The 15,397-nt window shown below is 41.4% G+C and overlaps 1 protein-coding gene across 1 annotated transcript in view; it reads right to left on the reverse strand.

The window, feature by feature from the left end:
- The window catches only part of ZNRF2 (zinc and ring finger 2), a 63,992-nt gene extending 53,636 nt beyond the window's left edge, over positions 1–10,356 (reverse strand). The window contains exon 1 of the mRNA XM_063303960.1: positions 9,207–10,356. Within this exon, the coding sequence (XP_063160030.1) occupies positions 9,207–9,675 (469 nt within the window). The 5' untranslated portion in view covers positions 9,676–10,356. The remainder of the gene's footprint in view (positions 1–9,206) is intronic.
- Positions 10,357–15,397: the final 5,041 nt, after the last annotated feature.

Here is a 15,397-nt window from a genome sequence, read left to right on the forward strand (position 1 = left end):
GATCTATATCCCAAAGTATTTCCCAATATGTTTTCTAGAAATAATTTGAGTATTAATCTGATTTAAATTAGAATGGTCCTACTTATCTTCACAACTTTTGCTAATGACAAATATTAGATAATATTAAATGGCACAAATACTAGCTAATGAAGTAGGCTCCTCAGATTGCAAAAACAAGTATGAAAACTAAATAATGTCCTTAAATATTAGAAACTCATAAAAACCTGTCCATTAAAATCATGGATAAGTCTACAATAAACAGATACTACTTGTTTTCTGCTGACAGGATCACTTTCATTAATAGTCTGATTACATTATTAGAAATAGGGTTTTTTAAATGAAGACATAAACTGCATTTGGCAGTTTAAAGAAAGCATTTGATCTCCAGAGGAGCTAAATTATTGTCCCTGCAGTGTTCCATAGAGAGAAGACACAATTTATAAGGTACTGAGCTTATATTATAAGTGACAGGCTTCTCTAAGCGATGGCTGGGGATCTCAGCTCTCCACACACTGATGTCTTATTCAAGAATTGGCTTACTCAACAGAATGCTCACAAATACGACTCAGCTAGATTATTACAGATTAGAATAAAGAGAGCAAACATGATTTCCAGATGCCAGTAAAAAGTATTTTATTTTTGGCTCAGGGGGTGCACGAGACAAAAATGTTTTGTTTTAAACCCAAAAGAAGTTTCTGGATGGACTATGATTCAGCAGAATTGAAACTGGAAATGTATTATTGTTCTGGGTTTCAGCTGCAAAGGTCTGTTCTCTTCATGGCCTCTGAACAGGAGGTACCTGTTCAAAATTGACATGACAATCCTGTCTTAGCTAGGAACTGTGGGTTCCTTCCTTTCCAGGTTCATCCCTTATGACAAATGGCAAGACAAGGCATGACACATTTTAGAACTAAATTTGACTAAAGGTCTCCCCAAACAATTTTTCTAAATTACATTATTTTTTATTTTTAATCCTACCTGAAGGAATGTCAGCAGCCTGGTGTCCAAGTATGGGAGAAGGGATAACTAAACAAAAAGACTGTTAGAGTATATTAAGAATTCCAGATGTCACAAAAAAGCAATTAATTCACCCCAAAACATTACAGCTCTAATATTTTTAGTCCCAATCTATACCATAAATCATACCAAGGAATTTCAAGTATTTTTTAACATATACATCTTTACAGATTCTAAAAAAAATTAAATTGCCAATAGCTAAAATAAACGATTGCATAGTTAATACACCTTCTCTTTCACTGCTAGGAAGCATGGCCTTTTTAGTTATGTTCTTTACTCGTCTATCTAAAATAATTAAATTTCAATTTCCTCCTCCACTCTGGAACAACTATGGTTCCATGCTATCATTTCAGCTTTGGACAATTGTCAGTTTTTTTCTTGGAACACTTGCCACAGTTACAATATCCAAATCTCTGCTACATAAACAAATAAAAAGTACGGATCCCTAATGATGTGATTACTTATGGCATAAACATTTATTTTCTGTACACGTACATTCCTATTTTCAATTCACATTGTTTGTGTATCCATTAACAAGATCGAAAATAAATCACACTTCTCCCATAGAAATCTGGGGAGACTTTTTCTTCAGATCCTACTTTCATGATAATTTTGTTTTGCACTTCATGCTCAAAAGCTATTTAAAGGCACCAATCCCATGAGGATACAATAATCCAGAAGTAGTTTATCAGGGAATCCACCTGAGGCTGAAAGTTAATAGTGCCCAGAAGTACACAGCATCATAAAATTAAAAGACAAATGTTTTCTACCCAGCCAACTGAAGTGAACTAGTTTACAAGTTTACACTTGTAAACTGGAGCTTTCACTGATAAGCCCTATTTATGGATTGTTATGCTATCCAAACTTGCTCACTCAGTAGTAGACATACTTAAGTATATCTGAGCCAGGGCAGAAAAAATGTTACAGATATAGCAACAGCTTCAGTATTTAAGAAGTATACCTCTTTCACAACGCAGCAACAGAGAAACTCAGGGAAAATTACTCAGTTTTCCAGCAAACAAAATAAATACAACCATGAAACAATTAGAACAGTTGAAGTACAGCCTTTGTAAGAAAGCTTTAGAAAAACCAAGTGATGGTATTGGAGAGGTTATACTTCTCTAGACCTCTTCTCTTTTAGTTGGCAGAAATGTAACAGATGAGTCATGGCTGATCATAGTGACGTAAAATACATATACCTTTACAGAGGCACTGGGGTAAATTTTGATCAGAAAAGTGTTTATAGGAAACTTGATCAGTTTTTCCATATATTCTCATGTTCAACTATGCCTTCTGTCTAAAGCCACTATGAACCTATGTAAGATCACGCTGGCACTTGAACTTTCCTGCTAAAGGAATCAATAGCTATTGTGTACTTTCTCTGTACAGCATATAAAAAAGGGTAAAATAATTCTCTTGCAGCTATCCACAGAGGTGTATCAGAAGATCCAACAGATTCCTATTTCGGCTTTCAACATTAATTCCTTAATACATTAGTTTTATCCTTTTTTAGTTGATGACTTTAGTGCTGGTTGACGCCACTTTAAATAACTGCACTATCTAGATGAAATTCCCCTGGTAACTTTGATTTATTTATTTATTTTATTTATTTATTAATCAAATTTATCACCGCCCATCTCCCAAGAGGGACTCTGGGCGGTTTACAATAAAAATAAAAATATAAAACTATAAAACCCAGTAATTGTCATGTTCACTGATTCAATGTAGTTTATACATCGTAACGTTTCACATGCCATGGCGCTGACGCGTGTTTCTGTTTGGGAGGGAGCTGCTGTGAAACCTTGTACCAAGCTCTGTATCTGTATTCCTTACAATGGAATGTGTTTGGGTTATGTGCTCTGTTCAAGGACTTTTCCCGCAGACCATCAGAAGCCGTTAGGAGCACCTGGGATTGTGAACTTGGGAAGATTCTACGGGGGGGGGGGAGGGATTTCATTTGCACCGAGGGTTTTTAGTTTGTATTTGGCGCGCTGTCGTCATTCTCAGCTTTCTCTGTGATCCTGCATACTATTCTTTAATAAATCAGATATCTTTGAATTCCTACTCATGAGTCTGAAGGTGTTTTAGAATAGGCAACCGTCACAATAATACAAATACAATAAATATAATAAAAACCTTGATGGCTAAAAGTTCTTTGAGATTTGTAGGCAGAGCTGGGTCCTTCTAAGAAACTAACCATCCCCAAGAATGGCTATTCTCCCTCCCACCCCAGGCATAATTACAGAACCAGGTCTTTAGCTGTTTCCTAAAGTCCAGGAGGGAGGGAGCCAATCTCACTTCCGGGAGGAGGATATTCCAAAGGGCAAGTGCTATTGCAGAGAAGGCCCGCCTCCTGGACCCCGCCCGATGGAATTCTCTTGCCGACGGGGTCCGTAGCATGCCCTCTCTACACGACCGGGTGGGACGGGCTGATGTGATGGGGAGGAGACGGTCCCTTAGGTAACCTGGACCTGTGCCATGTAGGGCTTTAAAGGTGATAACCAACACCTTGAATTGGACCCAGAAGCATACTGGCAACCAATGCAGCTCGTGGAGCAAAGCAGTGACGTGTGCTGATCTTGGGAAACCCAAGATCGCCCGCGCAGCTGCATTTTGCACCAGCTGTAGCTTCCGGATACTCTTCAAGGGTAGCCCCATGTAGAGCACATTGCAGTAGTCTATATGGGAGATAACCAAGGCATGAGTGACCGTTTGAAGGGCCTCTCGCTCCAGGAAGGGGCGTGACTGGCACACAACACGAAGTTGTGCAAAGTCCCTCCTAGCCATGGCTGCCACCTGCTCTTCGAGCAGGAGCCGTGAGTCCAGGAGGATCCCAAGTTACGCACCGAGTCTGTCTGGGGCAGTGCAACCCCATCCAGAACTAAAGATGACAATTTCCCAGAAATCGAGGAGCCATTAATCCACAGCCATTCCGTCTTCCCCGGATTCAGCCGCAACCTGTTGTCCCCCATCCAGGCCCCCACAGCCCCCAGGCACTCGGAAAGGGTGGCCACAGCATCACTCACTTCACCAGGGATGGAGATGTATAATTGGATATCATCTGCATATTGATGATACCTCACCCCATAGTGATGGATGATCTCGCCCAGTGGTTTCATGTAGATGTTAAAAAGGAGCGGAGAGAGTACCGAACCCTGCAGCACCCCACAGAGAAGGGGCCACGGGCCAGATCTCTCACTCCCTATCAACACCGACTGGGACCGACCCTGGAGGAAGGAGGTGAACCAGCACAGAACCATGCCGCCCACCCCCAACTCCCTAAGTTGGTCCAGAAGGATACCATGGTCAATGGTATCAAAAGCCGCTGAGAGGTCAAGAAGAGCAAGAATGGATGCACTGCCTCCATCTCGCTCCCGCCAGAGGTCATCCATAAGTGTGACCAATGCCGCTTCCGTCCCATAACCGGGTCTGAAACCTGACTGAAAGGGGTCTAGATAATCTGTTTCATCCAGAATCCTCTGGAGCTGCAAAGCCACCACTTTCTCAACCACCTTCCCCAAAAAGGGGAGGTGGGAGACTGGGCAAAAATTGTCCAGTATAGTAGGGTCCAGCGATGGTTTCTTGAGGGGGCACACCAGCTTTAGTGCGCCCCCTCAGTTTTAGTTTTTGAAATAAGCTATTTTGGTTCTATTTTTTTTTGGCGTGGGGAGCGTGGGAGAAGAAACCCACAGAAATCTGTTCACAATTATACGACAGTATTGCTGCCTTAGCAACTGAAGTACAATTGTTACCTACCTAATCTTTTAATATGCATGTAACACCAAAGTCATTTGGATGCTAGCCAGAATAGTCATCATGGCCAGAGTAATCTGGGAATTGTTTCAACAGTCATCTCCCAAATGTATAAAATCAAATGAAATTTTAATACAAAGGAAAAAACTCAAAATGGCAATATTTTATTTTTTACTTACAATCGTATGCTGCTCTTCCTTCAGTTCAGACAGCATACTTGATCTCCATTTCATCATTATAGTGCCCCCCATTGCCAGATGGGCTAAATAACTAAAGGAGAGTCACCCAATATGCTTCATGGCTGAGTAGAGAAATAGTTTTGACACTTTAACTACTACAACATGCAAAGTTCTAGAAAACCATAAAGAATGAAAATACTATAAACACACTCTCCTAGATCACATGGAGTAATATCTTATGTGCCACAGCAATCATAAAAGGGGCACATTATCTTTGAGCAATGTTTCATACCTGATCAGTATCCACATCTGGAAGGAGTTGTGCCTGTAAAATGCCCAGCTGATGCTAGTAATGTTACTTTTGTTTTTTGGAGGAGAACTACAAGTGCTTCAAAATGAAAAGCTGGCATTCATCCACTTGTCATCCTTTTTGTCTCAGGGACATTCTCAGGAATAAAGATAGAGGACAGCTGGAAGCTTTGAAATGCTTCTAGACAGCCCAAAAAGAAACAACTAAACAAAGCATTACTGCTTGGTAAAGGGAGGCTTGAGTATAGTAATGGGGTTCTATAAAGTCTTCTGGTTTACAACAGAAACAAACTGGGTGACAAAAATGATGCGGAGCAACTCAACAGGAGGAGAAAGCAGAAAGCGATCAAGTGAATAAAAGGAGCTGATCTGAAAGACAGAAATGAATGCTCTATCATGAGACTGTGGTTCAGTGTTAATCAGTTTAGGGATTGATTCTGAATGAAAATCAGTTGATGGGGTGATCCTGAATGATGGAGAGCTGTTCATTTAAGGGTGAAAGGTTCTGTTTTGGGACTGAGAACAAACAAAGCTTGCCTTCTTGGGAAACAAGTGCAATTCCAGCCACAAAGCACTCAAAAGAGTGGTGATTTTCTGAATTGCCAACTCTTGGCATTATAAACATGCTGAGCAATTTATTATAAACCTTGTGCTGGAGCTTGAAACAGCAATGGCTTCACTTTTGGTTCCAACCTTATCCATCACTAGCAAACACTCCTAGCAAAAACATCACTAGCAAACATCTCAAAAGGAATGAGAATATGTCAAGTTTAACCTGAATATGTGAAACAATCACATGTAGAAATACGGCTAATATAAATTTTCCCTCGAATTTGGAAAAATTTTACATTAGCCCTATTTCTTTCATTTTTCTTAAAAAAAAATTAAAAACATGAAAAAGCATACATAAAACCAATTACATACATAACTAATTCAACATTCACTTATATATTAATTGCTCAAGTAACAAATTAATACATGTCTACAAATAATGAACCCAGTTTTAAATAAATCCCAAAAGAAAAAAAAATTAAAATGGTATATCTGAAACAGGTACATAATATACAAGGAACTGCTAGAGAAGAAGCCACATCTAGACAAGCTTGAGCTAGTTAAAAGCAGCCCTCCACTCATTACAAAGATGAACTTTAGTAGCATATGAATGGTTCAAGATCACGTATCAGCAAGCGCTCTAAGAAACTGAAATGCTGTTGGAAAAAATTGGGGCACTGTTTGATTAACAACATAATGATATTTACATCCTAAATAAAAAACCTTAACTTTTGAGTTGTAAAGACTTTTTTCTGAGAGCTCAAGGTTGCATATAACAAAGTCATCTAGTAAGTTGCAATGTTATCAGACTGATTAAAAATATCTAACAGCAATAGACCAGAAAAGTGCTTTTCTACTATTCAAAGCTGATGGCATTTTGAAAATTACTGTTTATTAACAGGCCCTTATGAGCTATTTAGACGCAGAGGGAGAAAGATGGCACAGAGCCAGTATATTTTCCATATAAAATTAACAGATTACTCAGAACAAAAGCATTTTATTAATTTTGATTACTATAGATGGGATGAGAGACTTGAACATGATAAGAATTCCCATGCACCATTTGGCTTATGTGTAATGTGTAATTTTTTATAATTTGTAATTTTGAAATGTTTTTTAAAACTAGTCATCTATTTTAATCCAAGACAGATCTATATAATAAATGCAGAGACTCTCATGTATAAATTTAAATATATAAAAAGGCAACACAGCCTAAAATCCAACATTTTGGCAATTTGTTTGTTTCTAGAGAGGCTATAAGCACTGATACAATAGTTATTGAAACAGCCAACCTTTAGGAGGCTTTCGTTCTAATAAACAATACTTCAGGAACATAGTGGATAGGTTCATACATTACTCTAAGCCATGATTTGTTTAACTGTAGTTAATCCACTGTTGGCTCAATTCATACAAGCAATAAATCAGTATGGTGTGCAAATTTGGCTTATAACTAATAACTCAGAATCAAGCAAGCTACTGTATTGCTTAATACAATATGTGAACTCAACCATTAGGGAACACCCAGTAGAAAAGGCATGTAATAAGATTTCCAGTGCAGACACTGCACAATACTAACATATTAGGAATAACCAATCACTACACTTGTTATTTTATTTTTAAAAATTTAATAGCCATACTGAGCTGGTAATAGCAATACACTGAGACTTAACTGGATTCAAGGTATTTCCTGAAACACAGTTGCAGTGCTGACTCAATCAGGTACTCTTCCCAAAACTTCCACAGGAAGATTGTATTCATTTCACCTTATCACCTTTGCCAGAAAAAAGGAAGCAAACGTCCCACACCATCCTCTTGCAGTCTCATCATACAGATATCTCACAGACTTAAGTATTCAGCTCAGCCAAAGACCTCGTATAAGCAATCACTATTAAGAGCAATGGAGAGCACTAGAAAAGCTGAAGCTGTTTTATAAAACAAAGCTAGTAAAAAATTCAACTTATTTCCATAAGAATTCAAAACCAACATTACAAGCTCTATTGCATTTTAAAAGTCAGCGTTGTACTAAGGCTGAAATGTTATGTGCACTTAGCGGATTCCACTGAACTATATTGGCTGCAAGAGTGCAGAAGTAAGTTTTCAACCTGGACTATTGACCCCATTTTCAATTCTCTATACTTCGTAAAAAGTCTGCTACTGCGATTGTTCTTATCCCATCTGAATGCCTTTGCTTATTAAAAAATATTTTTTTGTTTCAAGTAAATAAAATTAATGTAACTCTTAAGTTACAGAACATTTTCAGAATGAACAATTCATTAACCTAAGCTAGGAACAAACTCCTTCTCTTTTTTAAGCCAATACTGAAACATAGACTTTGGTCAGTTTAAAATAACATGCATAGACAGAGAGAATATTATTCAGTTAAATCCTAATTATATAAATATCAGATAAGTGACTTTACAGACCAACAAAAAACAATTAGGGCAGACACTTATATTAACTGAGGTACTACAGCTTTGGTTTCTTCTTTCAGTTCCTCTGTTGAAACAAAAGTTAAGAAACCAGACCTGTTCAATCTGGAACATTCTTAATAATTCTTTCCAGAAAAACCAAATAAAAAGCACAGATGAACCAACATCTATCATTATTGTAATATTGTGTCCAGTGTGATTTCAATTAAGTGTCCTACTCTAAAAAATAGTTTCAATATTCCTTAGATGATATGAGCAATTAAAATCCACCCAAGGCTTTGCCACTTTAAGGGAAAAAATTATCTGTAAGAATTTTTCAAGTAAGTAGGACTCCTCAGTACAGAAGCACTTGTTGATCATTATATTCCAGTGGTGACATCGGTTTCTGTCAGAAAAGTATCCAGTGAAAAAAGCACTTAAGAAGTGGCCCACTGTGCACATACAATGGTAATCTATGAGAGCAAGGGAACAGCCAGCTCTAAAGTACATGTAAAGCTACATTTAATAATGCAAAGCCAAGTCTGTGCACTTAAAACGTGTTGTACTCAGTCGGACTTGTTTGGGAGTAATTCCCATCTGACTACAATTTTACTTTGAATACCTATCTTCAGAGTTCAAACCTACCTAGCTGTACAGTACTTAACGGCAGACTCAACCCCTGAACACAGTGTAACTCAATCTCGTTAAACAGCAAGGTTGTACTCAATAGTACTAGCAGCTCAATGGAAACTTTGCTGTTATCGGTCACGTGGAGTATGCTCTTCGACCTGGAGGAGACTAGCAGTCCCGAGATCAAAACCATGAAGAGTCTGGCCATCGAACATTCGGAGATTTAATAATGAACATTTTCCCCTTTTCCTTCTCCCGACATTTATTAAGGGAGCCCCCAGAACTACTCTCTCTCAGCAAGGACTTTAGTTCCCCACTCCCACAGGCCCCTTTCACCATAGCCGACAGGAATGTTTACCTCCAAATAGATGAGGCGAAAGGTGTGCGGGCAGCGAGCCGATAACTAGCCGGGGTCCTCCGCTGCTCCCGCCGAGTCCTCCTGCGCCGCCACCCGCCGCGGCTCGTTCCCGCCCCCCTTCCTCGGGAGTGCTGCTGACCGAGTCCTGGGAGCCATAAAGGCTGCTGCTGTTCGGGATGTTGAAGGCAGAATGCGCTGCACGAGTCCCGGAGGCGGTTGGCCCACCCAAAGACCTGCTCCTGGGCGCTGCCAAAGGGGGAGCCGCCGTCGTCGCCCCGCCGCTAGTCGAGGAGCCGGAGGCCGCATGGTGCAGTCCTGGCGCCAGCTGCGTGTACCTCACCGCTCCGCCTATCGGCCGCCCGCCAGTCCCGTTAACGCCGCCGCTGCTGCTGCTGGACGGCAGGTCCCCCCCGGAGTAAGCCCGCGTTCGGCCATTGGCGGCCGCAGGGCCGCTCTGCTTGGCGCCCATGGTCCTTCCCTCGCCACCGCCTCCTTTCTTCTTCCTCCTCCTGCGGCTCCTCTCTGTGGGACCCGCCGGCGGGGCGGAGTAGAGAACGAAACGTCCGCCACTCGTCCTTCCAGCCCGAGCGCCGAAGGAGCAGCGGGAAGCGGTGTTCAGCTAGTGGCCCCGGGTCTGCGAAGGTGCTTCCATCTCTGCGGGACCCTAGAAGCAGCGACGGGGGAGGCTCCGGGACCTATCGCCGCGGCGCGGAGTGATGGCGCCGCTGCGGCTTGAGAGCTCAGCCCCGCCGTTTCTGCCATCCTTCTGCCGCTTCTCCCTTCCCGCCGACAGGAAAGCGAGCGAAGCGGCCGCGGCCGGCCACTCGCCTGAGAGGCCGCTTCCCCGCCTCGGCCCGATTCCCCCGCGCTCACTCAAGTGCGAGGCGAGGGGACGGCACGGCTGCGCAGTCGCTTCGCTTGCTTGCTCGCTCTCCTTCTACCGCCATGTCGCCATAATGGCGGGAGGCAGGGCGGGTGACTGAGGGAACTCCTGCCGCCTCCTGCTCCGCCCTCTGCCAGTCCCGGAGGTACCGCACCCGACCGTTTTGGACGGGTGGAATGGGAAGGCAGGTTTGCGCGCGCTTCGGCCCGCGGGGTGAGGCAGACGCCAGGCCATCCGACTCGCGCGAATCCCCTTTCCCTCCCTCTCTCTCTGGTCAAGCCTCCGGGGCGGTCTTGCGTTTTGAAGCTGCTGCCGGCAGGCAGAAGTTCAGCGGGCGCAGCTTTCCTCGGTGCAGAAGGGGGCTAGTTCAGTTTCTGCTGTCAGTAGCCGTTACAGGCGGGAGGAGAAAGAAACCCCAAAGGCTTGTACTGGAAGCATGTTAGGTAGTGAGCGGAAGGAATCTGTCAATCAATCTCCTGTCCATCCGCGAGCCTTGGGGGGGTGTTAATCGGAGGGGAAAGGATGCACGTAACTTCTGCCCTGGGAAACGTATCCACGGTTCTAAATTGGAAAATAAAGCGGTTGGTGTTCGGTCCCGATTATCACTCGGAAGAGGAGTAAAATATAGCGTACCTAAGTTTAAAGGCGCTCTTACTTTATACCGGGCTTTACCTGGCCCGGTGCTCTTTCAAAGTGTTCCGACTACAATTCCCAGAATTCCAAACACATATTAGCATACTGCCTGGGAATTCTGGGATTTAGGATTAGAACATTTCCAGAGGACTCCAGAGTGGAAAAAGTTTTATAACAGCTGCTGGGAAATATTTTGGCAGTTGGAAGCTTCTCTTATTATTATTGCTTTTTTATTTATTGGAAGCGGCGAGGACCATAATGTGTGGGGTAGCAATGTCACTCTCACTAAGATTTCCTTTGATGGAGGGGATCACCGTTGTCTTATACTGCTGGTTTTAGTTGTGTTTTGAAATACGATTGTGTGATTTCTGGAGTTCCTGCGTGGTATAGCATGAGTGAGAAATCAAAAAATAAGGCTCTTTCAACTTTTCTGAATTTTTGTAAGAGTGAGTGAAATTCAGAGTTTCCAGTGTATTGAATAACAAACAGAAAGCGGTTATATTTTCCAGTGAATGTGTACTGATAATAAACTGTACATAACTCTGCAGGAAAGTTATGTGATTCTTTGTAAAAAGCTTGAGATTGAAGCTGTTGACTTAGGCAATTTATAACTAACCTCTGTACTTTCTTTTTAGTAATACATCATTTCAGTATTAAATTACTTGAAACTTTTTTGTAGCTACCATTTTATAAAGTAGGCTTCACAGCAAGTAAACTGGTCTTTGAACTTCTCAAAAGCATAACAAATAAATCTGCAAAGTTATTCTAATGGAGGTATGACATTTCAGTTTTACTGCTTGATAATGTGTCTTGAGTCATTGTGAAAGTTATTACATAGGTTAATTAAAAATTAAAAGCTGCACTTTTCTTTTAGCTAGCTGTACTGCAAAATACAAGTGATATACTGGTATCCTGAAATGGAAACATCAACACTGATGAACTGAGTGTTTGCCTTTTGTTCATTCTGGTTTTCCAGACAAATTGTGTGAACATCTTTTATGCCTTCTCCCACAGCATTTAGATATGAAATCCTATGGCACTTGATAATTAAGTCATTATAAACCTTTCTCTGTGAGAAGGGGTATCACCTCCAACTGCCTGTCTCAAAAGATATTCCACAGTGAAAAAAGAGTAACAGCTGCACTGTTCACGTGTTACTTGATAGGGGCTTCCAATTGGGCTTCCAGGTCTTAAAAGATATGCTAGCTTTCTTGCAAATATTTCCTTACGTTTGCCATCTGCAATATAAAATACAATCCACTATCCATTGCTTGGCTTTCATTCCATACAGATCTATTGGAAATAGTAAGAGACTAAAAAACATCCCAGTAAGACTCTAGCTTTGTCCCCATTGCAGTTATCTTTATTAAGCTAAGATCAAAATAAAACCACTTTCTCTAAAATTTTAAAATTTAAATTTAAAAGCTAGTTTCGTCTAGTGGTTAAGGTGCTGGGCTAGAAACCAGGAGACTGTGAGTTCTAGTCCTGTCTTGGGCATGAAAGCCAGCTGGGTCACCTTGGGCCAGCCACTCTGTCTCAGCCCAACTCACCTCACAGGGTGGTGGTTGTGGGGAAAACAGGAGGAGGAAGGAGCATTAGGTATGTTCACCAACTTGAATTATTTGTAAAAATAATAAAGGCGGAATATAAATAAATAATGTCTAAACTGAATATGCGTGTGTAGAAAATCTTGCCAATTTTCTTGCTACCAGTTTTGATTATTTCCTGTGTTCAAGTTTTCAGCCCCAGATAATGGAATTGACTGTCTGTGGCACATCTTTTTAATATTCAGAGTCTTCCAAATTTCTAGGGAGGGAAGCAACTATATTGAATCAAAATAGTAAGTAAATAGATATAATACTTTAGTCTGAATGATCAAAATATCCCTCAAATCCCTCCAAGGAATCCACAACATTCTTAAAAATAGTTTGAAATGTCAGGACTAAGTTGTTTTAGGTGAACATATAATGGAATATATTGTGTCCTGAAAAATAATACCTTTAATCACCAAGATACAATCCAATACAGATCCCTGAGAGACCACTCAAAGACTTCGTAAAAGGAGTCAAGCTCAGTTTAAAGGAGTCTTTATCTGCCTCATCCAGTGGAGATAGCAGCCCAAATGGAGCAAAATTTCTACTGCACTGCACTGTCGATAATGTAAGCCTAGGACTGCTCAATTAGTTTTTATTATTATTAGATTTATATGCTGCCTTTACTGTGTACAACTAAGGCGGTGTACATAATGCTTCTGCATCCTATTTTCCCCACAACAACAAACCTGTAAGATGGGTTGGGCTGAGGGTGACTGGCCCAAAGTCACCCAACCAGCTTTCATACTTAAGGGAGGACTTGAATTCACAATCTCATGGTTTCTGGTCCAACACCTTAGTGTAGAGGGAAGAGGGAATGATCTTGAGGGCCAGGAGGAAGAGCTGCTACCAAGATACCAGTTGGATAAAAGAGGACAGAATCGGGGCAGGAACGTCTCGGAGAAGCCTCTGCCTAGTTCTCATGAAGATAAAGGGAGGGGGGAAACCATCCATTCAGACCTGCAAGATTCTGTTACTACAGCTTTACAGTAAAAGTCATACTGACCTATATGACATTGGATTCCTAGTCTGATCTTCCTTGAAGGGCTGACACTTAACCATAACACTAAACAGCCATATGAAAGTTTAAAGAGGTAACTATATATTTTGAATAGTGTATATTTCCGGAAAAAAATGCTAAAATAAAATGGAAGGATAAAAAAGAACAATAGTAAATCTATCTAGTACAATTGCTTTTTATAATTAACAACAAAGCATAATTGGCAAAAGTTAGTTTACTCGTCTGAGAATCCAAATGAAAATTCTTCTAAGGTTTTTAAAAACATACTGTATGTTTACTCAATTTGTTCAACTTTGCTGCCAACAAGTACTTTTATAATTATGTCATTAATCGTAGTCAACTTTGGCTTTTTGATCACAACAGTTTATGTAGTTTTATATACTGTATGTGTCAGTGTCTTATAAAATGCCATGATAGATAATAGCAGAAATAAAACAGGTCAGAGCCTATGTTCAATACATTGTTGTTTATTCGTTTAGTCGCTTCCGACTCTTCGTGACTTCATGGACCAGCCCACGCCAGAGCTTCCTGTCGGTCGTCAACACCCCCAGCTCCCCCAGGGACGAGTCCGTCACCTCTAGAATATCATCCATCCATCTTGCCCTTGGTCGGCCCCTCTTCCTTTTGCCTTCCACTCTCCCTAGCATCAGCATCTTCTCCAGGGTGTCCTGTCTTCTCATTATGTGGCCAAAGTATTTCAGTTTTGCCTTTAATATCATTCCCTCAAGTGAGCAGTCTGGCTTTATTTCCTGGAGGATGGACTGGTTGGATCTTCTTGCAGTCCAAGGCACTCTCAGAGTTTTCCTCCAACACCACAGTTCAAAAGCATCGATCTTCCTTCGCTCAGCCTTCCTTATGGTCCAGCTCTCGCAGCCATATGTTACTATGGGGAACACCATTGCTTTAACTATGCGGACCTTTGTTGTCAGTGTGATGTCTCTGCTCTTAACTATTTTATCGAGATTTGTCATTGCTCTTCTTCCAAGGATTAAGCGTCTTCTGATTTCCTGACTGCAGTCAGCATCTGCAGTAATCTTTGCGCCTAGGAATACAAAGTCTTTCACTGCTTCTACATTTTCTCCCTCTATTTGCCAGTTATCAATCAAGCTGGTTGCCATAATCTTGGTTTTTTTGAGGTTTAGCTGCAAACCAGCTTTTGCACTTTCTTCTTTCACCTTCATCATAAGGCTCCTCAGTTCCTCTTCACTTTCAGCCATCAAAGTGGTATCATCTGCATATCTGAGATTGTTAATGTTTCTTCCAGAGATTTTAACCCCAGCCTTGGATTCCTCAAGGCCAGCTTGTCGCATGATGTGTTCTGCATACAAGTTGAATAGGTAGGGTGAGAGTATACAGCCCTGCCGTACTCCTTTCCCAATCTTAAACCAGTCTGTTGTTCCGTGGTCTGTTCTTACTGTTGCTACTTGGTCGTTATACAGATTCTTCAGGAGGCATACAAGATGACTTGGTATCCCCATACCACTAAGGACTTGCCACAATTTGTTATGGTCCACACAGTCAAAGGCTTTAGAATAGTCAATAAAACAGAAATAGATGTTTTTCTGAAACTCCCTGGCTTTTTCCATTATCCAGCGGATATTGGCAATTTGGTCTCTAGTTCCTCTGCCTTTTCTAAACCCAGCTTGTACATCTGGCAATTCTCGCTCCATGAACTGCTGAAGTCTACCTTGCAGGATCTTGAGCATTACCTTACTGGCATGTGAAATGAGTGCCACCGTTCGATAGTTTGAACATTCTTTAGTGTTTCCCTTTTTTGGTATGGGGATATAAGTTGATTTTTTCCAGTCTGATGGCCATTCTTGTGTTTTCCAAATTTGCTGGCATATAGCATGCATTACCTTGACAGCATCATCTTGCAAGATTTTGAACAGTTCAGCTGGGATGCCGTCGTCTCCTGTTGCCTTGTTATTAGCAATGCTTCTTAAGGCCCACTCAACCTCACTCTTCAGGATGTCTGGCTCTAGCTCACCGACCACACTGTCAAAGCTATCCCCGATATTGTTATCCTTCCTATACAGGTCTTCCGTATATTCTTGCCACC

Source organism: Candoia aspera, chromosome 4 (assembly GCF_035149785.1).
Source record: "Candoia aspera isolate rCanAsp1 chromosome 4, rCanAsp1.hap2, whole genome shotgun sequence".
In the NCBI taxonomy this organism is placed as follows: Eukaryota; Metazoa; Chordata; class Lepidosauria; order Squamata; family Boidae; genus Candoia; species Candoia aspera.